A 25,753-nucleotide genomic window follows, 5' to 3' on the forward strand; every position below is an offset into this window, starting at 1 on the left:
AGGAGTAAAAAGAAAAGAGAGAGAGAGAGAGAGAGAGAGAGAGAGAGAGAGAGAGAGAGAGAGAGAGAGACTAGATTGAAAATTAACTCTCGCTTGGAGTGATTCTTCACTGTCTAAGAGTGTTCACCCGTTCAAAAAATGCAAGAATAAAAACAGACCTAAGAATAACATGATTTAGAGAGCAATCGGGTGGGAGTCTGAATGTGTCTTTAGCATCTCTCATGAAACAAATCGAATTTGATTATTCCGTAGATTTCTATTATGTTTTCTAGGGAAAACGGAATGATTCCGATCAGAATCCATTCCGAATAATTTCACAATACGTACCTGGTTTTAGTTTTTCGTGGAAAAGAAAGGAACAAATCCAGCGGAAAAACCAATCGAGCAGTCATTGTGCGTGATCCCTGGAAAAAAAGCCCCAAATTAGAAACGCGATGGTCACGAATTTCTTTTATACGAGGAAAATTCGGCAGACACGGGACGATCCTTTATCGATCAATATTCAATTGTAATGTGACGTACAAAATCGCAATAGGCTCGGGCTTAAGGTGATGCTGGACCCGCCTGTATTATCGATAAAACAAAGGCAAAACTTTCGAGGGTTGACTATATCACGAAGACAAACAGTAGATATATAGAGTCGCTTTTGTGATGAATTCCGCAGACGTGCTCGCATTACGCTTGTTGCGACACGGGAATCAACAAGGCTGATCGTGTCCGGATATTTTATCGATACGTGACATTTCTCCGCAACATTTCTCCAGCGGTTGATATTTATTACATTGCTGTCACGGATTAAGTGAGACTCTTGGCGCAAAATTGAAGAGATTGTGCTTGGTTGTTTCAATTAATTTCCTGACAAGCTTGCAATATTTTTTCGTGGCAATATAATACCAAATCTTTATAAAAATCAAACTTCGTCTCGAACTTTTTTACTGACTAGTCATTTTTTTCGATAATTATTTTTTTCAACAAAGACGCGAAATTATTGTACGGAAAAACGGCTACAGTTGCCACGAAATCGTCCATCTCAATACGTTTTATGGTTATAAGAACTATAGTACGATTGTGTGGTTATCATAAGATACCATATCTTAACAATTATTTTGTTTGTCGAGAGGTATTGTCTTTATTTTCTCTCATACTTTTATTTCACTAGATATGTATTGCATTTTTGCATTCTATTCTTATATTCACATTAACTTACAATACTGCTCGTAGTTTGTTACATTTCTAATAGGAGTTGTAGCGGCAGTTTTTGCTGATGCTTCATCAATCGCGTTCTTATATGCGTCGTCTTATTTATGTTGAAAAGTATTATCTTCTTTATATGTGGAGTAGATTGTCAGGAAAGGCTTTGGGTGGCACACTCAGAAACGTCCTCTTATTTCGATATAATAGATGTTTTATTTGGACTCGACTACAGAGTCTTACGTCGTCCTCCTGTATGGACTTCATACAGGAGGACGACGTAAGACTCTCAGAATTCGTTGCCTCCACTCTCAACTTTGTAATTTTTATTTGATACGCAATACATTAAATTAAAATAAAACGATATATTTCAAATCAGGGCTGTGAACCATACATGAACATGTAATGTTAATGTGTCAAAAAATAAAACATTAAATTAAATTATGTTAAGATATGTTCATCTTACGGTTATCATAACTAAATGCATTGATGGGCGAAAATCATTATTTCTGGTTGTAGCAACCGTAACATTTTTTTAGTACGTCACTAACTGACTTGAGAAATTTATTATCTTGGAATAATGAAATTTGTGTTCTATTTTATAGTGAATCCAAAGTCGCAGCACATTTGTCATTCAAGCATATACGCAAAATATAATACAAATTTTTAATAGCTGTGCATGTATGTGTGTGCATATCTTGCTATATCTTCGCTTTCATGTTTCAAGATATTATAAATTTAGTTGATTATATGCCTGTGCTTCTTATCTGAACTTCTTGCACGGTTCAACTTTTTTTTTCTTCAACATAGAGAAAAAAAGAAAGAAAGAGATAAACCGTACTCATGCAAATTCATATTTTAACTACATAAAACAAACTCTATAGCTAGCTTTTATCTTTCCCTTGTATTCTATTGAAACCTTATTAAAGAAATAAGTAATGTTTTCGTTTATCCTTTCTCGGTCATGATGGAGCAAGTAGTAGTAATAAAATAGTATAAGTAATAGTGGTAGTAATAATAGTAGTAATAAGCAGTAATAAGCAGTAATAATAATAATAATAGTAATATATTATAGTAATATATAATATATATATATATATATAGTAATGATAGAAGTAAGAGAAAACGCAGTTAAAATTTCACGGTGCTTCTTACAGACTCTCCAAAATTTTTCGTACAAATACTTCTTACAAAAATATGCAGTTTAAAGATGAAGGAAGTCGTTTTGGAACTTTCGTGGAAAATCCGTCGAAACGTTCATTATTTTAATTTTAAATTAGGCTCCTTCGTGGACTTTCTAAAGAAACTTGTTTTCTCTTTGAACAACAAACATCGAAGTGTTTGGGATGAACGGGCTTAACTCTCGATGATCCTTCGCGAACGGATTTAAACGCATACAGCTTTTTAGCAAATGATAACGTTTTCACGTAGAAAAGAGTAAATCACCTTTTTTAACGTATCTTTTATCTATATTTAGCGGAGTGTACGCTTTTTAAGGAAAATTTTGCAGATATAGGGATAAATATTTAGTATCGCGTGACGTAAAAATAATTTTTTTCTAATTCGTTTCGCGTTATCTGCGAAAGAATGTTTTTTATGAAGAGTGGAGTGAACAGATCGTTCGTCATAACGATACCGAGTTCATTCTCGTTCATCATCGAAAGCTTACTGCACGCAGAAATCAAGGTGACTTTGAAAAATTTCGCGACTCTCCGCCGTCGGAGGAGAGAACAATGCGGGGGGCTATTTGACCATAAGAGCGGAGATATTGAAGCTCATCGTGAACGAAACCAACGTGTTCCGAATCAAAGTTACCGCGGTGTCTCGCGGTGTCGCGGCTCGTGGAATTTCCCGTCCTTCGTTCATCACCGTTAACGAGAAGGGTCGGGACCTCGAGTGGCGATCCGCGAGAGATCTGGAAACCAACCCTTCCATCGCTGTACAAGACTCGCGTACACGCTCACGTCTTATCATACCGAGCACAGAGACAAACACACAGCCACACACGAAAACACTGTGTCGATTAATTAAATAAGCCTTAAATTTAGGATTAAGAATTGAGCGAAACAAAGGGGAAGAGAAGAGAAAGGAAAGAGAGTGTGAGAGAGAAAGAGAGAGAGAAAGAGAGAGAGAGGGAAAAGAAAGAGAATGAGAGAGCATTGTTTATACATACTGAAGCACTCATGGTCCAAACATTACGAACGATCCGCAGCTTCAAAATGGCGAAGAACGGCGCGAAAAATTCCGTTTTTTCTTTATCTCCGCGATTGTTACTCGATCGATTCATTCCTCGGCGATGACAGCATTATATTATACATTCCTTCGATCTTCTTTTTCTTCTCTCCACAGATTCTTGCCGTTATCGTATGCGACGCAAAATTACGCCTGTGCCTCTTTCGCATCGCTCACCGTCTTGCCCGACGTTAAAATCTTCTTTCCTCCTATTTTTTTTTTTTTTTTTTTAATTAGTTTTTAAGCTTCGTTGCTTAACGGAGAACAAAAGAACATAATTCGAGGCACAAACTTCGATCTCAATCGTTCCGCGAGCTTTTCACCTCGCGGACACGATTCTTCTCAGGGTCGCGTAAGCGCGCGGACGCGATGCGGCGTATCCACAGCATCCGGAATCACTCCGGAGGGCGAGCTAAAAATGTCACACAAGACGTAGAATGGTCTTGCGAATTGGCGTTTTCCGACATATTCGTTTTCGAACCCGTCAAATTCTGCAACTCTCGACGGCAGTGTCATTGAAGGATGTTTTCCCATAAATTGACACAAATATTGTCCTGTTTTTTGTAATTGACGCAAATATCGTTCTGCCTTCGATACTCACAAAATACAAAGGAAGATAGAACGACGTTTGCGTCACTAATACCGTTTCTACTACAGTGATTAACTGATTAATTTTAATCTCGTTTCAACTTACTCTTCATCTTTAATTCTTAGAAAACTAGAAAAAGGTGAAAAGTTAAACCGTCTTGAACAGAGATTAAAATAAATTACATTGGTACTATTTTAAGTAGAAACGAGCATAAGTGGAAAGCATTAAATCTTCGATTGTTCTCGTGACGGGTTACTGGAGTGCCGAAGTCGCTTCCGGTCGTTTACGCGCGCCCGTGCGTCAAAGCCGGTGAATTAGAAATCGTTCGATTAATTAAAAGACATCTCGAGGGGCTAAGTAATTCGTTTATAAGCGGCCGATGACACGCTTGTCGACACGATTGTGGCGGGAGGGAGGAGCTGTTCGCCGCCGCTTGCCAGAGGAGCGGTTCGCGTGCGTCCTCCGCACCTCTTTCGCCGGAGGATCGACGGGGAAGTGCCGTCGACGTGACAATATATACAATATACATATTCTTTTTATCCTTCCTCCCGCCACAGTGTGTGAACGCGGTGGTAAAACGGGGCAACGCGACGCTGCGAGAGACACGTTGGGGGAGAGGATTAATTTTACACGGTTCATGCCTCGCGAGAGAGGACAGTTGCCTCTCCTTGAAACTAGAGACCCTTCAATGAGAGGCTGAATATAAGAAAGCCACTTAATTGGTCCGCTATGTTTTAACAATTTCTGGAAGAGAGAAAGAAAGAGAAATAGAGATAAGAAAAAGGTAGAACAGAAAGAAAAAGAAATAGTAAATATGTACGTCCTTCTCTCTTGCAGATTTTTGTTAAAGCTATTACCTTGCATATACAAAACTGCGGCTCGTGTCCAGACTTTTTGAAGGGTCTTTCTCTACTTGAAACGTGAAAGATACTCCCCGTCGCTCGCATCGTTGCGAATGCGCCGCCGACAGCGAGGGGAATTGTCCGCCAGCACGGCGAGAGAACGCATTGACTATTTGAGCGAATCGAGACCATGTACCTTGATATATATACATACACGTATATATAGTTTAGTATATTTCTGGAATAATGAATGTGCGTATGTGTGTGAGTGTAACAGAATGCGTGTGTGTGCCAAAATAAGCTGAGTCGAACGAGTGAAAAAGAGTGATTGAGAGTGAAAAAGAATACGAAATATATATAGAAATATATATACACATGCGTACGGAAGAAAATGTGTGTGAGCGTGTACGAGCAGAAGAGCTTCCTCTTCCAAGAGCACGTTTTTCCTGCCACGATCTGTCGATTTTTTAAATTGATCAGTGATAATTGCGAAATGAAGGAGAGCACATGCGTATTTCGTCGAAGATCATTCTTCACGCGTCATCATCCGCGTTTGGCTCGTATTGGCCTTTATCTCTTGATAAATGAAGAAATGAAGTTCCGGCTTTACGGAAACTCGCGACGAATACGTAATCATAGTTAATGACGTTTGGACAAATAGCGCGTGGAGTCGCTCGACAGATCGCCGGAGAAACGTGTTGCTTTGGACCAGAATTGTTTTTGCACGCGCGTCCACAAATTCGTGATGTAGGACATTGATCGTCGTTACGAGTAAAACGGCGTGAGTGTGAAAGCGACTTTTCCTATTTGGTAAATAAGCGCGTAAGAGATTCCCCTTTTTATCTTGTAATTTCTCAGGGGGGAGATATCCGCGTATTGAGATCCAATCGTTAACGAGGAAAATCTCACTGCGCGATTGATTGCGAATCTATAAGAAGGGAGGTGTTGTCTCGAATTGTCCTAAAAAAGAAAGAATTGTCCGTAAACTCGGATGATTTTTTATTTATAAAAGAAATTGTACAATCGAAAACAAAATCTTAGAATTGAACCAATGAGACTTAAAAGACATACATATATGTAACTTTTAAGTTACAATTTTAAAAGTTTAAAAAAAGCTTTAAAAAGATTTGAATAGATTATAAAAATCACAATCTGCAGCAAGTTTTTTAATTTTCAAGATAATTTGTAATAATTATGATCTAAAAATTTTTCCTTTGTCATTATATTACATTAAGTATGTAAAATAATGCGTCTAATCACTTGCTGAAGATTGAATTGTTTATTAAGATTATTCTAAAAGGCTATTGCCGTCGAACATAAAAACGACCGAGAAAAATGAATAGTATTATGTGAATACATTTTACGAAAAGTTTATATTTATTTATAGAGATCTATATTTAATTATATAAATTGTATAAAATGTTTAAAAAAACTTTAATTTTAAGTTCATATATTTACCATGCATGATTTCCTAGAAAAAATTGATAAGTGTATTTAAAAAAAAGTGTACATTTAAAAATGTATTTACAAAAAATGCGAACCCAGAAAACACAATGGTGTTTCTTTTAATCGATTAATGCCGAATTCGCACGTTTCCGATCTTGATCATAGAATCGAGATTATAAGGATCTCGTGCTATACAATATTAGATGAGAAATATGAAACATGTAGATGTGGTTTCTCAAAATTAAGTTGGCAACAAATTGCGCTGTCGTATAGAATTTTGCGATAAGAAACTTATTTTTTTCTATACCTATATTTCGTTCCCCCCATTCGAGCATACAACCCTCCCATTTCTTCGCGTTTTTCTTATACGTTCATCCATAAATTTACACTTTGTACCGAGCGTTGTTTTTCGAACTCTGGTCTGCTTTAATGGGACAATGATATAGATACGTTATCGAGAAAATGAAAAAGAGAGAAAGAGACAGAGAAAGGAAGAGGAAAAGACAATTGTGTGCGGTATCAACGCGAGTCGTTTCTCTTGAGAGCGCGAGTGTGGTTTTGATAAGCTATGTAATTATAAATAAGACGCGGGAACAAATTGAGATATATGATATGTTTTACTTCTAAAAGAATCGATTATTCTCGAGATAAACGGCTTGTGTGCATGCGACTGCGTTCATTTTGTATTTGCGAAAATTTAAAGGATTGAGATGCAATGACAATCCAAGCGTGCGATTTCGGAGAACAGCGGTTAGCATTGTTGTAGTACGATCGCACGAATTGGCAAGAGTGTCGTCAGAGGAACTTGCGCGAGGTTTCCTTTTCTTTTTTTTGTCAGGAATATGCGTGAAAGGTGCGAAAGAGAGTGAGTGAAATAAGGAGAGAACGATATAGTTACATAAAGAACTGCGAATCTAATAGGGGAAGTTAATAATAGTTGTAAGAATAGTGAGTCGCGATCTCTGTGATGATGATAACAACGTTGAGGATGATAATGTCGATGATTTTTCCTCCCTCCGTGTCCCTTTGACGGTTACTGTCACGGGCACGACGAGATGCAATTAACCGTCGAGGTTTTTAGAATACATAAGGTATAGACGATAACGACTGTAATCTATTATGTAGTATTGTAAAAGAAAAACAAAAAGCTAATACTTAAGATTCTGACTGGAGCGTTAATAGGCATTATATATTATATATATATGTCACGATTAAGAATTTAACTGTTTACAAGGAGGGAGCACGTCGGTCGACGATGATGAAGATAGTAATATAGACGACGCGATACATTTAAATAATTGTAAATAAGCAGATAAAAACGCGTAGGAGGGAGGGTGGATGCCCTCGAAACAGGCAGAGAGGCAGAGAATTATTTTGCTACGCGAGAAGAGGGGAAGACTTCCGAGAGTTTTGTGTGCGGTTCATATTGACGACCCGTTCGAGCGATTCGTCAGATCCTATTGTCAATAAACGGCCGATTCTGCGAGATTAAAACTGCAAGGATGAAAGAGAATGAAGAAGAAAGAAGACACATGAGGATCGAAAGGTGGTGAGAGGAAGACTCGTCGTTACACGCAAAAACGAGATCGACAAATCGTCCATTTATCTCATGACGATCCAATGTCAAGTTCGTGATAATATTTCCAAGATCACTTCGGAGGAGAGGGACAATACCGAGAGCTGCAAGAATCGCTATCTTTGGTCAATGTAAAATTATCTTCAACAACAGTGCTTCAGATAATTCGAGATAATTCGTCGTAAATACAAGATGAACAATTTGTCGAGAAAAGAAACTGAATATAATATGATAGCTTTTATCTGTTATCGAGATAGGACGATTCGAAGAGGAAATGCGAGACATCATTGTGTTCGCGCGAAAGACGAGGAAGGAGGGACACCTTTCGACGCGCATCCCGTTGTTTTCGTCGCGAAACAATCGTCTCGTGCTTGCGCGTCCGACGAGGAAATTTTCAAGAAGAACTGAAAATAATCAAGAAAGAAGAGCAATGCGGAAGATCGGAATACGGATGGCACACTCGAAGCAAAGGATTATCGCAGCTTTTTTCTTTGTCGTATATTCGCAGAAACAAAATGGGATCATCAAGAGACCAAGATGCGGATGATTGAAGATCCAAGGACGAAGACTATGACGCTCGGGGAAGACAATGTAACGAATAAGACAAAGTTGGAGGCTTCCCGAAAGCTGTTCGCTTAAATCGCTCGATATTATTGTCGAGAGGATGAGGAAGAAGAAAAAAGGAGAGAAAAGAGTGATACCTGAAAGGCGTTAGGGCGTAAACTGTTTGTATCGTACTTTGCTTTGCACATTTATAATATCAATGAGTTTTTCGAAGAAAGAGCTGTGAAGAGCTGTGAAGCAAAACTAAAGGGGCTTGACAAAGAAGAAGAAATGCAACGGAAAGCGGGAGCAAGAATGGAAGAAGACTAAGGAAACGCAAATTTTTCTTGGGTGCGAGTGATTATCAAGATACGGAGCGAAGAGCGGAGCAGCAAGTATATATGAAAAAAGCTCTCCGTTCGTTAGCAAAGCAGTGTCTTGAGCCTGAATGATTGAAGTGGGTCTCAGGATTTTCAAGAAGAAAAAGAAACGTACCAGAAAATGTCTTTTTGAAAAGGCGCCAAAAAAAATTATAAGTGTGCAGATGAAACCATTGAGAGAGAAAGCGGGCATGCGTGAACGTATGAAAGAGGCGAGGAGTGCTGAGGGTAAGAGACTAATAAGAGAGAAAGAGAGAGAGAGAGAGAGAGAGAGAGAGAGAGAGAGAGAGAGAGGGAGAGGGGGGGGGAAGAAGGAGAGAAGAGGCGAGGAGTGCTGAGGGTAAGAGACTAATAAGAGAGAAAGAGAGAGAGAGAGAGAGAAGAGGAGGGAAGAGGAAGAGAGCTTAAGAGAGAAGTGGAAGAGGAGACCGAGGAGTCAAACGATTTGGCGTGCAATAATGTCCGATCGATTTTGGGGATGTGGTAAACCAGGAGAACAGAAAGCAGGAGGAGTTTTGGTTCCTCGACCACAAGTCATGGGAAAACCCCAAGCAAAGTCTACGCAAGAGAAAAGCAGAGGAGTTTTAACAGAACTTACCGTTTTCGTGACTTCCAGAGTATATTTCAGCGCAGCGCAATTATACAGCCACTTACACGAGGACGAAGTTCATGTATTTCTATGTCTATGTGAGTCACTTATATATTACGAGAGGCGCACATATTCATATCATTGTTAAACGAAGAAGGAAAAGGAGATAAAAAGTAGAAGAGTGAAGAAGACAAAATACGAGCGAAGTTAGAGGAGGATCTCTGATATTGAAGATAAAAAATAGAAGGAGATAAGTTTTGCGGACTCGTATGACGAGTCCGTGTAAATAGGTGCTGCTGCTTTAAGAAGATACCGATGAATCCTTGGAATCCTACATATTCTCAGAGGAGAACGGAATCAACATCTTGCCGTTCACATGAAAAGAAGGAGGATATCAGGATGGATTGGAAGAAATTTTCAATTATCTCATTCCTTTATTTTGTTTCTTTAAGAAGAAAAAAGATTCTTTGAATTGAAAATTTACGAATCGTAATACGTAACTTTTGGCCGTCTTCAAGATTTGTAACATATTTCACGAGAGAATCGCTTTTTGCTTTGTTTCCTCCTCATCTTGTATATCTATTTGTGTTCGGCTTAAATCAGATTCTCTCGCATATTCCTTCATTATCATTCAGACCAGACGTTCACATGAGCCTGGATAAGGGGGGGGTTTTTAGTGGGTAGGCGATGCACGTGTCGAATCCCACACACCTCGGGGTACGGACCTCGAGGTGTCTTTCGAAGATTTTCCCCCTCCTACGTAAAAAAAGACAAAAAAAAAAAAAAAAAAACCGGAAAAGATGCTATTACATGTCCTTTTATGGGACAAGACATGCAAACTGTTCTTTTCAAGATTAATTTTCAATATATATATCTGAAAAATAATAAAATATTCTGTTCACTTACATTCTCTTTTAAAGATATTGCTGTAATCGCAATATTGCAAAGTTTTTAATAATACTACATTGTTTATTTGAACTGTATAAGAAAGTTTCAAAATTAATCTCAGTATTTTTTAATTTGAACTTAATATCTTTATTTAATAAGGTAATGTAACATTACATATATTAACTTAAATGTAACATTACATTCATTTTTTAATACAATTTTCAGCGTGCAAGACTCTAGTCAATTAAAAACTTTTTATTCAATTGTGCTTATTGCATTGATTTTTATTGAAAATTCTTTTCTGTACCTTTGTATAAAATTCAATCTAGTTTGCTCTTTAAATTTGTAAATATTTTCAATCTTAAAATAATTTAGTATAACATAATTTATGTTATCAAGACTCATTATTTCTTATCTATAAGAGAAAAGTGGGTATGTTTTGATATAAAGAAGGTTCAATGTTCCGGTTTATTTCAGTATAAACATTTACATATATATATGTGCAGCATATAAAACATATATAGCGATGTGTCAGTCAGCAAATGGCGCAAGCAATTGCGTCAATCAGAACAACGTTCAAAACAAGTGACGTGGAAATTTCCATATTTCAACATTCGCATGAACATCTCCAATAGCCAGCATATCTCTACAAAAGTAGGATAAATATTTTATCTTTCGAGCGTGTATAATTTTTTCATTAATTTCTATTAATCTTAAAACTAAACAATATATATTTGTATAACAATTACCTTGTAAGATTATTTTAAAAACTGTTCGAGCTTTAATTATGTGATGTAATTTTCGCAAATTATAATTATTTGAAACATGTGAATAGTTTTAATTTTTTTATTATAGAAATTATAGATAAATAAAATTGTATATTTTATAGAAAAGCAAACATGTCAAGAAAATGAGCTCTGTTGTACTTATTTAAAATTAATAAAAAAAAAAAGAAATGGTTGAGTGATGAATCATCTGGATTTAATTATCTTACCTCTTAGAATTTATACGTAAGCTGCTGATACTTTCTTTGCCAGTCATCTCAACTTTCGCATAAGTTACGGATTTACCATCTGTGACGTTGTAGAACTTTACACACGCGCCTGCTCCGTAAGCTGCGAATATGTCTTGATTGCCAATCATCCATGTTAATCCCACAATTGTATTGTCCACGGAAATAGTTTGATGACTGACATGCTACGTATAACATATAATAATTATGTAATATCCAAGTTAAAATTAATAAATATTTTTGTAAAAATTTGACTATATCACTTGTTTTCCTTCTCATATTTATTATTAGGATATTTTAGAATGTTTTATCTCTAGTATTTTTATCTCTAGTTTTTTGAATAAGTGGGTATTGTTCGCCGAACAACAGTTACGTTTTGTCAAGAATGACATGTTACATAAATATTAGACATCGAAAAAACACTCATGTTTCGCTTAAATTCTTGTATATTCAAAGATAATATTCGAAACGAATAATTGTAAAATACAATTTACATAGAATTCTGCAAAACTTTCTGTTACTCTAATTTTATTCTTTCGTAAATACAATTTATATGCCAAAATTTCTTTTAACACATAATTTAATTTACATGACTGTTATTCATTTTTAATCTCAATATTCCATTAGAGAAACTTTAATTAAAATAAATATATCGAAACATGTTCCTTATTTCCATTTTCATAAAGATTAAAATCGTGATTAGAAAGGCTACAATGTGATATATAGGTTTACCTCGTCAAGATTGTATATACGAATTTCCTTGTCAGTGGCACTACTGACAAACAGATTACGTAACGATGAACATTTAATGCAGGTAATGCTACCTCCGTGTCTTTCGTATTCATCGATTACAGGATCAATAAGCGTAGTGTCTCCTAAAGTTAATAAAAGTTTCTTGTTTACGATGAAAAATCATATTACACTATATTATCCTGTTATTAATAGATGTAAACCTTCGATAGAAGTTATGCTGTCCAAGCTACATTTATAAATTCCACCGCACAGTGTTCCAACGATAAATATACTGGGATGCTTTGGTGAAAAGTCGAAGCTTGTGATACACAGTCCTGCCTCCGCGGCGCGTTCGCTACCTCCGGCGCTGCGTGGCCTAGCATTTTCCACCGGATTACGTTCCTTGACTATTTTGAATCTGTAATGCGACAAAGATTATATAAACGGGATTGCACATAATTTAGATAATCGGTTAAACAACAAGCCACTACGCACCGTTTGTGCAATTGAACGGTTGTAAAGTTAGCCGTCAATTTGTGAATCAGTATGTATCCATTTCTGCTGGAACTCAGCAACAGAGTCACGTCGTTCACGGATCTTGGTCTCCAGCACACTTGGGACACGCAGTCGCCATGCGTGCACACGTGCATGGGTACGACGGAATCGTCGTTCCTGAGATTCCAGATCAATACATCCCCTTAAGAAATCATACAAACATTTAATAAATATAGCGAGACGTGAATTTTGTTAATATTGCTGTTAATTGGAATTAACCCCTGCCGTTGGAATCCTGAAAACTACGATCAACATTTTGTAATTTTGGTAAATTTAAATTCAAAAATAAGTAAAATAAAATCCGACTCTTTTATGATGGTAAAACTCGTTAAAAACTTGATAAGAATTTTTTCAGATTTTTATAAATTTGGAATACAAAAAATTTGCTCTGTTTCGATCCCTATTGTTGACAGAAGAGTTAAAAATCATATTGCTGACGGAGGGTTGAAGAAATTTACAATTAGACAATCCGGCTGCGAGGATAGAAGGTTCCGTTGGGTGATAACACAGTGTTGTAACACATCCATTAGTCTCTAATGTTCTAGTAGGTACGTCTGTAATATTATTTTCCGTTGTGAGATTGTATAACTGGACTGCAGAAAGATGATCACACCATGCTTCGTGATAATTATGACTGAGGCCTACTGCTAATGTTCCACCAACGGTACTCCAAGATAAGTCACTTATTTTAATCTAAAAAGCATTCAATTATTTAATTCGTATATGAGTCGTATCATTTTATTAAAAAGATATACCTGAGTGTCTGATTCCTTTGTGTTAATTTTTTTTAATAACTCTATATTAACGGATGATGCTTCGGTTACATTTGGATTATAGTCGTCAAAAGCATTAGTAGCATAAGTTTCATCGAGAGCGTCCAGGATCCCCGGTGTGACTTTTTTCAGAAACTTTGCCAGTTTATCATAATCCACTTGTACATCAGTTTTCTGTCCATTCATTGTTTGGATCTGAAATTAATATAAATTGATGTGTTGAAATAAAATAATGAAAAAAAGCTAAGATAATTATTTAGGTATAGTATTAATTTGAAACATATGTAGTTGCGTTCTATAATATTTGACACTTCCAATGCTCGCAAACATGATTAATTTTTGTTTAACGCTGACAAACAAAGATGAAATTATTCCAAGAGCGTTGTGAGTGTCAAGTGGAACTAAGCCTATAAGAATCAAATACAAGATGTAGATATAAACAAGCTGTTATTGTTTATTAACGCTTTGCAATTTACATATTTATTTAAGAAGTCACTTTGATTTGCTAAGCATAAACAAAATCTAAAAATTCTGAAATTCAAGTATGTAAGATCTCAGTAACATACCCCAATAGTTCTTGTCTCTGTAGTCTGCGTATCATCAGCGGTATAGACTATTTCTGTTGTTTGAACATTTGAGGACGTTTCCAATCTAATAGAGAATAATATAGTTGCATCATTAATTAGAACAAAGAATTATTTATATATTTATATATACATATAAATTTTACAACAATAATTAGAAATACAGCTCACCTCGCAGTAGACAATTCTGAATTGAAACTCACAACGTCGAAAGACTTGGTGTTAAACATTTTTCCTGATTAAGATTTTCAATTAAACGTAATCTCTTTTTTTTTATTAAGCGTTTCGATTTATGTATAATTAAAAAAGTTAAAAATTATACTCTTTATACAAACATCTAAATTCAGGTCGTCAGGTTGACACTGACGCTATCGAGGATATATTTATGCGGCATCAGCTGTTAAACCGTTCTCGCCATCTATACCATGATGTATGAAATGATTATAAAACAGCAACAGATATATAAACTTAACCGATAACACAGGTTAAAGCAAGTAATATAAATAATATAAGGATGATAAAAAAAAAAGCAGAGATAATCGCTAAAATTTGTCCAGAGTCTAGTATCTTCTAATCGTATATTTTTAAAATTCAAATATCGTTATGTTGCTTATAATTAGGATATAAAATTCATTTTACCTTTTATTAATTACCTATATAATAATTGATACGTCCATGTATTTCAGGCTATTATAACTATGACATTTTAATTAATAAACTGTATACTTACTATAAACTGATAAACGGTTTTGAAGATTGCATCATAATTTAATGACTGTCCAATTCTATTGTTACTTGTAATGATACTTATAAAGTTACTTTTCTTATCGTTACTTTGTTATATTGTACGATTTAATAATGATGAATTTTTTTTGGACTGTAGCGGTAACGTCAATGTTGAAAAATGTCGACCGTCATTTTAAGATTAAAAAGTCACTTGTAAAACAGTTATAACTTCTCGTTTGTGATGCGTTACTATTTACTCATTACTTGTAATGATCGAGTAATAACGTAATTTGTTAGTTATTGTTATAAATTATTTTTTTTCAGTAAGTATAAACACGAAATGAAAATACATTACTTTTTAAAATAACTTAATTTTAACTATCCAAACTTTAACTTTTAATTATAATAACTTAATTTAATTTAACTTAACTTTAACTTTTGTACCTTTTTCTTTTTCTTTTTAATACAACCTTAACATTTAGTTATTTGTATATATAGTTATTGTTACATTTATAAAAATGGCAATATCACATCAAATCATTGCGATAAAAAAAATAACAGTTAAAATATAACAGCGTTTTACTTAATTTACTTATATCAATCAGCTGTTTGTCGAAATAGAACTTCAATAACCTGCAATTATATATATAAGTATGAAAATTAGAATATATCTGAATAATTAGTTTTATAAAACCATTTTTATAATGTATTCAGCCCAGTATGCATCAACCTTGGATTAATGACGTTTCGTGCACTCCTATTGGTAAAGCGTGCAATGTCAAAAAACCAATAGAAAAGAATTTTTTAATCCTGGTTAGTGTAAATTCGCTCGGGCCGAGTAAAAACGATATTCGATTGTTACATTATTATATCCAAATTAAATTGTTTTTTCTAAAACTCACTATTAGCGAGAATTCTAGATAACTCAGAAATGTTATCGAGTGTTTCGGATTCAAATGTTACGTATAAATCTAAAAATTTTTCCGATATTACTCAAAATATGTTTTTTTATTACTAGTTATTTCAATAAATTTTTACTAAATTAATTTAAATTATCGCATTTTAATGTAAATTTTATTAAATGTACCTATATATTGTATTTAATATAAATATTTATAAAATTGATATGTTTATAAATACTGATTTAATTTGAACATAATATCTATATATATACAATACTTATGACAAAAAAATAAATGCTAAATTATCTAATTTTTTATGCTTATTGTACATACAATTTTTTTTATTATAGGAGCGATTCAAAGTGAAACACTAAAATATGTAAAGACTTACTATTCTTTTTCTTTTTCTTATTCTAATTTTTTTTTTCTTTTCCTTTTTTCTTCTTTTTCATTTCTTTCAAGTTATTCATAAACGTTGAAACAATTTCATTAAAAGCAGTATCTTGTACATCTTTTGTAATTGCCAATTTTTTCATCTTTTTATCAGTTTTATCTGTTTCAACTTTTTCCTCAATTTTTGAATTAGAAGCGATATCTTGTACATCTTTAGTAATTGCCATTTTTTTCATCTTTTTATCCGTTTTATCTTTTTCAACTTTTTCCTCAATTTTTGAACTAGAAGCGATATCTTGTACATCTTTTGTAATTGCCAAATTTTTAATCTTTTTATCCGTTTTATCTTTTTCAACTTTTTCCTCAATTTTTGAATGTATATTTATTTTATGATACTTGGTAAAATGTTCTTTTAACATTGTTGTTTCACAAAATAGTATATTACAAACGTGACTACAAAAATTACATTTTGCCTTATAATCTTCTAATGTTACATATTGCCATATCCAGCTTTGGGTTTGCTTTTTTACAATACTTATTATCTTTTTTGAATGTTTCATTTGCAAGTGCTTCTTGAACGTTGCTGAATATTTAACAGAATGAAGTTTATTGCAAAACTTACATTTTGCTATTTGTCCATCGAAATATGTGCAATATGGCGTTATCCATTTGTATTTATCAGTTTTTATAATTTCTGGATGTTCTTCTTTCGTATGCTTTGTTAATACATTCGATCCGTTCAAACTTTTATCAGAAATATTGAGTACTTTTTGGCGATAAATTCGTCTTGTTATCATAATTCTCTTACCGTCACAAATTTTATTACTAATAAAAATGATACAATACCTCTTTATAGAGAAATGATAGGAAAAGATACTCAGAAAAAGCCGAAGAAAGACGTGTAACTCTTGAGACGTGTTGTAACTCAAAAAGTATATATTGATATGGTACAATAGGGCTATTTCATCCATGTCTCACATATTGTTTATGTTTTTAAACGGTGTATACTGAGCATTTAAAAGTCATACTTGTGCTCTCAAGAAGCAATCACGATATATATATATATTATAACTTATAAGCTCGTTACTGCAAAAAGATATTGTTTGTTGTCGTAATTTTTTTTTAATACTTTAAGGTTGAAAATGATGGAATAGGTTCCGCTCTACCCTACATACACACAATCTGTCAATTTAATAATTAAATCATAAGTTCTATTTTGACTGAATTAATATCGTTGTACACTTGTATAATACTTACAGTGCAAAAGTTTTCGGCTAGTGACGTTTTGTACTCGAATTTACAAAAAAAGCCTGATAAAATTTTCATCATTGTCAGGTGTACGTACAAGCTTTTGTTATCTATATTGTGTATTATCTATTTCTTATTGTAACACTCGATAAAGATTAAAATTTTAAATTAGGTTTTTTTTTTATAAATTAGAATACGAAACATCACTAGCCGGAAACTTTAGCACGTCACTGTATATTTGAAATGTAGTAAAAGCGAGAAAGAAGATTTTGTTCAGACCAGTAAAGAGACAAGGAATAGCTACCTCATATCCATTTATGTTCGCGCTTTATTTTTAATTATTCAAATATTGTTATTTTTGTTCGAATTAAAACACATAATAAGTTTTTTAAATAAAAAACAAAAATCAGTTAAAGTCAGTATTATTTTAAATTTACATGGCATAAATATGTAACATTAGTTTATTAAAAATTCAAGTTAAAACAACATAAATATTATTTCTTTAATTTATAAACTTTTATTTTAATAACATCTTACATATATATGATAAAAAGACAATATTATTGTAGTTTTTTACTTACTCTCTTATGTGACTATAATAATAATACTTAAATCAACAATTAGGCACGTGATTGCGAAATATAATTTTTTTTAATTTAAACAACTTTTGCGTCTTTTTGATATCAATAAAATTAATGTTATTTTCAATTTTTTTACTAATTAAGTTGTTAATTTCCTATATTAAAACAAGATTTTTCTTTACAAATTGAAGATAATGATTAATTTTGTTCCAGATTGTTTTGCTACAGCCATTTTATTTTAATCTTATAAAATTGGTATATTTTTAAAAATATAGTATGCAATATTAAATGCTTTTTATAAATCAATATTAATTGTACATGTAAAACTCTGTCTCCATTTATCTTAATTTATTATTTGTGCCTTAGCATTTTTTTGTCTAAATCTCTAAATAATAGTTTTAAAAAGTAGTAAAAATATAATAACAAGAATAAAAGAATGCGATAATATAATAATGTAACAGATAGAATAATAATTAACAACATTTTACTTCGAGCTTTAATTTCTTATGAATGCTGTCCAACTATTACGGTCAACATGCAATTAAAAATACTTCCTCAATGTTACTTGTTTCCTTCTTCAAAATATTTGGCCCCATATAATCGTGATGATCATGATGTTTCCGATCGTTGCGATTGATAGAAAATTCTAATTGCAGATGCCATTTTTACAAGATAATCCATCGGCGCAAGGACACAGGATGAAAGAAATATTTATAACTTCCATTTCCGAATTGTCCGGATAAGTCAAATTGGTCGTGATAGTCTCAGCGTTTACTCGACATTGTTCACCTTCCTGTTGAAACGGCATGCAAGTCGGTATTGCGTACCTTGAAGGCTCTAAAAGGAATCAATGCACTTGTTAAGAGTTCGGAGTATACGTGTACTTTAATCAGAAATATTGTTTATATTTAGCATATCTATGAATTATTTATTATAATGTTTAAATATTACTATTTTATATATAAATATATTAATATTATAATATTTTATAATTGTATACTGATTGTGAGAAAAATTTATGGTTGAAAATGAACTAACCAGTAGGTCTTAAATTAAATTAATCAGAATTCTGGTTATCTTAATTTATAGATTTATGATAAATTCAATCAGAAAATTCTGTCCATTTTCAATCAGAATTTCTATTGATGCAACCAGACTCTCTATTATATAAATATACATATATATTAATTTAGAAAAATTTTTTTTTGATGCAAAAGACACTTTTTTCGAGGTATTTAAATTTAAATGGAAATAAAGAAAAAGAGATACAAACTTAGCAAACAGCAGGAATTTGAATTGCACTCCGTATTAGTCTTACAGATTTGAAAGGCCGGAAAAGAAGAAATCACAGGATCGATATTTGGAAAAACCACGATTGAAGTGATAAGTATGACTATACTCGACATCGGCGACATAATTATTGTTTAGATTTAATAATTTCTGAAAAATAAAAAATTAAAATGACGTACATATGTATACGCATGAGAATAATTCTACGAGTTAAACTAGAAAACATTCGACGCTTTTTGATCACATTAGGCATATATTATTTATGATGATTATTTATTATAAAGTAACAATAAAAAATTAAATATTATTAAATAAAAAAGACAATATATTTTGCTTGAATTGTCGATTTGTTCATTCGATCACGCAGTAAGTCTATATACATATAGACTCGCAATTAAAAGCTATTAATGAACAAATAAATAACGACAGAAATGTTAGAAGAATTAATTAGTCCTGTATTAGATGAGACATATCTCCCGCGGGATTTTCGCGATAGCCGGCCGTGAATTCTCCACCGCGCCGCATACGTCATCGCGCGTAAAAAGACACACCGCCGCCTACGAGTCTCCTTGCGCGAAAACAACAGACACAACATGTTACGAACCTGTCGTTATGAATCGTGGTCCACTGCTTGTCGCACACTGCTCGACGTATGATCGCGCGAACTGATGAACGCATCGTTTTATACCGCTGCGTTCTCTTCGCGTTCTGATGGCGTAAAAGGACGTGTTTCTGTGTGCGAGATGTCCGAACAGTCATTGAATGAAACAGCGATTTTTTTAGATTAGAGCAACCGTTTGTCGACTAAGAAGCTATTGTTATTATTTTTGGAAGCCTGAAAATTGCGTTTTTAATAGTTCAGAGATTTTTATTACATATGAAAAACATGATTATCTTCATTATATTAATGATTATATCAACAATATATGTGTATATGTTAATAAAGTGGTAGACAGTTTGTTCAAAGAAAGGAACAAAAAAGATAATAAAACACATATATGTGTGTGTGTGGGTATGTATAAAGAAGTTAGTAATAAGATTAATCCTTCTTGTAATCAAATAAATCTTTCTGCTATTTAATCAGTCAACATTTTTTTTATGTAATAATAATAACATGGCTCAATAAAAATAAAATTTACAATAAATTAGAAGGGTTACGAACCAACAACAATATCTTTTTTATTTTTCTTTGTATTAGGAATTGTTGAAACTCTGTTGTTTGTTAATAAATTAATGAAGATATATACACACACATAAAAAAATAAGTATTAAATAGTAATATATATATATATATATATCTCATTATTTAATATTTATTTTTTATGGGAAATAAATTGCTTTTTTCCCTTTCTGTATTTAACCGCATACTTATTTAATGATTTGTATTCTTAGGAAATTGTTTAACAGGCTATTGGAGATGAGTTGAGCAAGGTACTTTTGTCTATTTTATTTGTAATAACTTTTAAAAAAATAGGAGTTATCGTGTGACGACTATATTGTTTTAGTTATAATGGATGTCTTCCATTTAGTGACACAGGTCGATACAAGTATTTTATCATTTTGCCATTGTTATTTGCGCAATTTAAAGAAAGATAAAACAGCATTTATGTCGACTTGTGTCACTAAATGGAGAAGACACCAATTACAATATTTAATTATTTATTGTAGTAAAACTATTATTTTATAAGATAGAAAATTGTGTTACGTTAGACACATAAAACATTTTTTACGTGTTGAACAAAATTGATAAATTTATGAATATATAATTATATGTCGTTAATAAATGAATTTTCCTATTTTTTTCTGTAGAATAAAATTACGATGTAAATAAAATTATTCTATAACTCTATATATATCTACATTCATTTGCATGTGTTTGAATCACACTCTTAATATAGATTAGATGTACCTAACAATGAACAATGTATTAGAATTAGATGAACTAATTAAAATGCTCAAAGACAATTAGTGGGTCACACGCTGATGCATGTATCGTTACGTAATCGAAGATTCGGAGTTTCCAGGATGCAAATTAATAAGTTCGCTAATGTGGGTAAAATGATTTCTGAGAACAAAGATATCTGCGCATTTTTTCTTCGAGACAAATTATCTAACATCTAAATTACTTCGTAATTTTTCAACATCGATTTCTTAATCGCGCGTAAATTTCTACATTCCCAAATTATGCTATCTTTGTACTGCAACGAAAATTTATTTATCATGTTGTAGTTATAACTGCATTTCTTCAATGCAGCATAATTCTTGATTTACATTACAATCCTAGCATTGCAAGACTAATATGTGAAGCTACGTAATACATCGTTTTCTATATTCTATTGTCTATATCTGTAGGCAATAATAATTATAGAAGAAAGACCAGCCGCAGGGTATATGTGCATATTTTACATTGCAAAATACTTACACGAGCGTTAGTTTATCACGACCTGCGTAATTATATGTATAGATGCAGGATTATGATAACTACAAACAAGTATAGAATATATTTATGTTCCTACTGATGAGACTAGACTCATATAAAAACGCAGCAAAAATTTAACACATATATTGATATCAAATACAACATATCTTTATTTAATTATTATTATATCTTTATTTATTTTAATCACAAATTAGTCAAATAATCAAATTAAATAATGTTATTATTAACATAATTAAATAAAAATATATAATAATCAAATTACTCTCTTTTAATATTGGAAAATTCTCCCCAAAAAAACGTAGTCAGGATAAATGAAAATTAAGCATAGCGGAATGCAAATATATACATATATCATATACACAAAATTTACGATACATCCAATATAAACGTTTCGCGTTCTCTTCGGGTCACCCTCAGTGAATATTTCGACTTCTAATTTAAGCTCGAAAAACAATTTGATATGTCAATTTAACTTGCAGATGCGTTGTTCACTGATGATCGTGACTCGAACCGTTTGAACGTTTTTTACATTATGTAAATTTTGAATATATAATTTAATTTGTGTTCCATATTTAGTAACTTTGCTTGACTTTTGATATGTGCCTTTTATGTTTTTCTTTGAATTATATAATAACAATAATAATAATGAATAATTATAGAGTAAATTCTACGAATAATCATATGAGCATACGTGATCGGCGCACGGTTACACATCACATTTTACCGCGATGCTGCTGGCCCTGTTGACTAGGTGTCGACGGCGTTCCTCGCTACAGCGGTTGTAGCGATATAATAACTGTGGATAACTGGAAATAACCTGAAATAACCTCGTGTTGGCCCATGCGAGGCAGTGGCAGTGCTCGGTGTATTATGCAGTGGCCAGGTTATAACTATTTATAAAACCAGCTCGCGACCGGCGTACTCCATTTAAGATGATAGAGCAAATATTACTCGCGGCAAATCGGGCGTATTTCGCTGTTGCGTCTTTCAGGATTGATTGAGACCATCGTCGCTTCCGATGGAGCGATCCTGTTTGTGAGACTTCCTACTACCGATACATTTTAAGAATGGTAAATTTAACGACGAAAACAATATGTCTTACAGAAATCACGTGTTCCCGGTTGTAACGATTGTTTTAAACTTATTCTATTTCTTTAATATATTGTATGTTTTGGACTTATCTCTTTTCTGTCCCCATGTTTATGTCTTGTATTTTCGTTTTGTGTTTAATGACATTTCTTTCAGGCTCTTCTAGGAGCGCAATTGGTCATCACCCTTGTAATGGTTAGTATCATACAAAAGTTGAGTCCACATTTTTCCTTTGCGAGATGGATCTTATGTTCCACAGGGTACGTATCTGCACATATAATTATATAAATGATGGATAGTAATAGAATGATAAGATCTGTCATCTCTGTTTTTCTGTCTGCACAGATTGACACGATATCTGTATCCTACAGATCAGCAACTCAGAACATTAGCTGGTGTACCGAAAGAAAAACCAAAGAGAGGAAAACACGGCGAGAATGGCAAAGTGGGAGATGTGTTTCATGTCCCTAGAAATCTAGATATCAAGCTCGAAAGTGCAAAAATAACTATTCTTGATGTAGTAAACTTAAAATATTACACAGAATATCAGTGGCTATTGGACTTCTCTATATATGCTGTCATTGTTTATGTACTGACAGAGGTTAGTGCTTTTTAATTGCTGCTCTTTAAGTAATACAAATATTTGTCTCTACGAATAAAAATGCTTATCCTTAATTGCAATGTTTTAACTAATATTAATATTCTGTATAACTGATCATGTTTTGTAATATTGTCTAACATTTTTTCTTTATTTACTTAACAGGTGTACAATTATTTGTATCCAATCAAAGATGAAATTAATCTCAGTATACTATGGTGTGTGGTAGTTTTAGGGTTTGCATTGTATCCTTTGAATTAAAATATTGACAGAAAATCTGTAAAACTTCTCGTTTTCCAAGAGAGTTATTGCTTCCTTATAAATTTATAGTAAAGTATTACTTTCCCTTTGGATACAATATTTCAAGGGTGAAGAAAGTGTTGGTGAAAGATCCACATGTATCGTTACTGGATTTGCATATCTTCTTATTGCTATGATGGTACTCATAGTTGATGAAAATAAGTTGGAAATTGGGCTGGAAAAAGCATATACAAGTTTCAATCATAGTGCTTCTCGTTTTTTAGATACTCAAGGGCTGTCTTCAACGTAAGTTTAAATAATTGAATAAATAATTTTAAATCTCTATTGTATCTTTTATTGTTTGTATAGGATATTATTAGTGAAAGAATATTTCAATAATAGGTCTTTATTATCTATCAACTTTAAATACATTTTTTAAGAATAATTTAATAAAGTATATTTAATAGTCTAATTAAAAATTAAATAATAGTTATTTCTATTGTAAGTAATTTTTTTAAATTTATTATTAACGTTACTGATAATATATTTAATATAGGGGACCAGCCTCAAAAATTGTTTTAAAGTTTTTTCTTGCTATATGGTGCGGTTTACTGGGATCTTTGTTTACCTTCCCAGGATTAAGGGCATCAAAAATGCATTGGGATACATTGAGGTAAGATAAATTCAATTTAATTTAATTGAAGTATTAAGTGCTGATAGTATACATGGAAATAATTGCAGGTATTATAAAGATAATAAGTTATTAGTGCTAATAGCAAATATTAGTTATGCCTCGCCACTTTTGTTAGTCAGTCTATGGATTACACCTATAAGTAGAGATTATTTGACTGTTCGAATATTCAGTGGTATGACTGCTCCATTGTAAGTTGACATTGAAAGAAAATAACAAATTAATATCTAAATAAATTGGAAAAATATTAAAAATTTTAATTACAGAATGACAGTAGCAAGGTTTGAAAGTTTGAGGTTGATTATTATTGTTATTACCAGTTTATTAAAAATTGTACTCATGCCGATATATCTACAATCTTATTTAAATCTCGCTATTCAGAGATTAGAGATTCAAAAGAAAGAAGCTGGCCGAATAACTAATGTTGATTTGCAGGCAAAGGTTTGTATAATATTATGATATTGCATACTTAATTATCTTAATTGAAAGTTCTGTTCTTTGCTAAGAAATTAAACAAATTTCTTTTATTGTTGCAGATTGCAGCTGTATATTATTATTTATGTGTAGTGGCGCTACAATTTGTTGTTCCCATAATTATATGTTTATTTTTTACGTTTTTGTACAAAACACTTGGTATGAAAAATATTGTGAAATATACAATTTATTAATGATGTATATATATATATATATATACACACACACATACATACATATATATCTTTTTGGATCAGGTGGTTTTACCTGGGAAGGTATCTTAAAAGGAACCTTAGAGGAAGAATGCCCAGCAGATGAATTATCGAAGTCACTATCATCTACAGTTAATATTGATAATATCGACAAGACTGTTGTACAAACTGCTGAAGAAGTTCAACTCGCGCTAGGTTCATTAAAACAAGTAACGTCTTAAGATATTCGTTAAAAAATATTAAATTTTATCACGAAAGAGGGCACTTTTAAACAATGTTTAAAACATTGGTACAAAAAAATATGTCTTATTTATTACAGATATTTACCACAGATGTGTACAGAGGCGTCTTAGGACTAGCAACGTGGTGGAGTTGCTTCGCATTATTATCAACCAGTGCCATGGGCATGTTTTATCTGTCGTACTTCTCGAACATATGAAATAATCTGTTGGAGGAAAAAAATATCCAGACGTCACGTCGCACAAATTTTCATTCATTAATTAGACATAGCATTATCCATTGAGATACATATTTTCAGATTACCTATTTTAACATCCATCGCCAAATAATTAAGATAACGGCTATTGATAATGTAAAATTTTGTAATGCGTATGGCAATAAATAGTACAATAGTTGTATTGTAAATAAAGACACTCTGGGACTTAAATCAAAACGATAATCGTGTTAAAAACATGATTATGGTGTAGTAACGTGCAACATGTATTTACGTAATATGCAAATAAAATAGAATTAAATTGAAATGTAGAATATTATTTGCAATCGTTTATTGTTTTCATCAAATATACGATTGAAGATTATATAATCGAAAATATATTATTAAAAGGATCTTATATTCACAGTATAAAATAAATATTTGCCATGATAGAAACGAAATCACTACTGATTAGATACTTGAAATTCTAAAATCGTTCATCAC

General features: G+C 32.6%; 3 protein-coding genes across 3 annotated transcripts; 1 reads left to right on the forward strand and 2 right to left on the reverse strand.

Moving 5' to 3' along the window:
- Positions 1–10,708: 10,708 nt before the first annotated feature.
- LOC108771703 (WD repeat-containing protein 34) lies at positions 10,709–14,410 on the reverse strand. Its single transcript, XM_018537060.1, has 9 exons — positions 14,104–14,410; positions 13,915–13,999; positions 13,331–13,543; positions 13,034–13,268; positions 12,516–12,717; positions 12,242–12,438; positions 12,021–12,163; positions 11,271–11,473; positions 10,709–10,922 (listed from the first exon to the last, which is right to left on the reverse strand). Exons 1-9 carry the CDS (start codon positions 14,160–14,162, stop codon positions 10,853–10,855), a joined length of 1,407 nt encoding a protein of 468 aa, XP_018392562.1. The 5' UTR covers positions 14,163–14,410; the 3' UTR covers positions 10,709–10,852.
- A 3,816-nt stretch (positions 14,411–18,226) lies between these two features.
- Positions 18,227–19,770, reverse strand: LOC108771735 (astakine). Its single transcript, XM_018537096.1, has 3 exons — positions 19,677–19,770; positions 19,056–19,222; positions 18,227–18,619 (listed from the first exon to the last, which is right to left on the reverse strand). The coding sequence occupies exons 2-3, from the start codon at positions 19,195–19,197 to the stop codon at positions 18,429–18,431; spliced, it is 333 nt and encodes a 110-aa protein (XP_018392598.1). The 5' UTR covers positions 19,198–19,222; positions 19,677–19,770; the 3' UTR covers positions 18,227–18,428.
- Positions 19,771–22,286: 2,516 nt separating this feature from the next.
- On the forward strand, positions 22,287–25,278 carry emei (transmembrane protein 161-like emei). The gene is made up of 11 exons (XM_018537056.1): positions 22,287–22,582; positions 22,758–22,861; positions 22,947–23,202; positions 23,365–23,444; positions 23,530–23,745; positions 23,996–24,112; positions 24,181–24,321; positions 24,397–24,571; positions 24,667–24,763; positions 24,862–25,025; positions 25,136–25,278. The coding sequence occupies exons 1-11, from the start codon at positions 22,580–22,582 to the stop codon at positions 25,253–25,255; spliced, it is 1,473 nt and encodes a 490-aa protein (XP_018392558.1). The 5' UTR covers positions 22,287–22,579; the 3' UTR covers positions 25,256–25,278.
- The last annotated feature ends 475 nt before the right edge of the window (positions 25,279–25,753 follow it).

The sequence above is a fragment of the Cyphomyrmex costatus genome, unplaced genomic scaffold, assembly GCF_001594065.2.
Source record: "Cyphomyrmex costatus isolate MS0001 unplaced genomic scaffold, Ccosl1.0 scaffold164, whole genome shotgun sequence".
Taxonomy (NCBI): domain Eukaryota; kingdom Metazoa; phylum Arthropoda; class Insecta; order Hymenoptera; family Formicidae; genus Cyphomyrmex; species Cyphomyrmex costatus.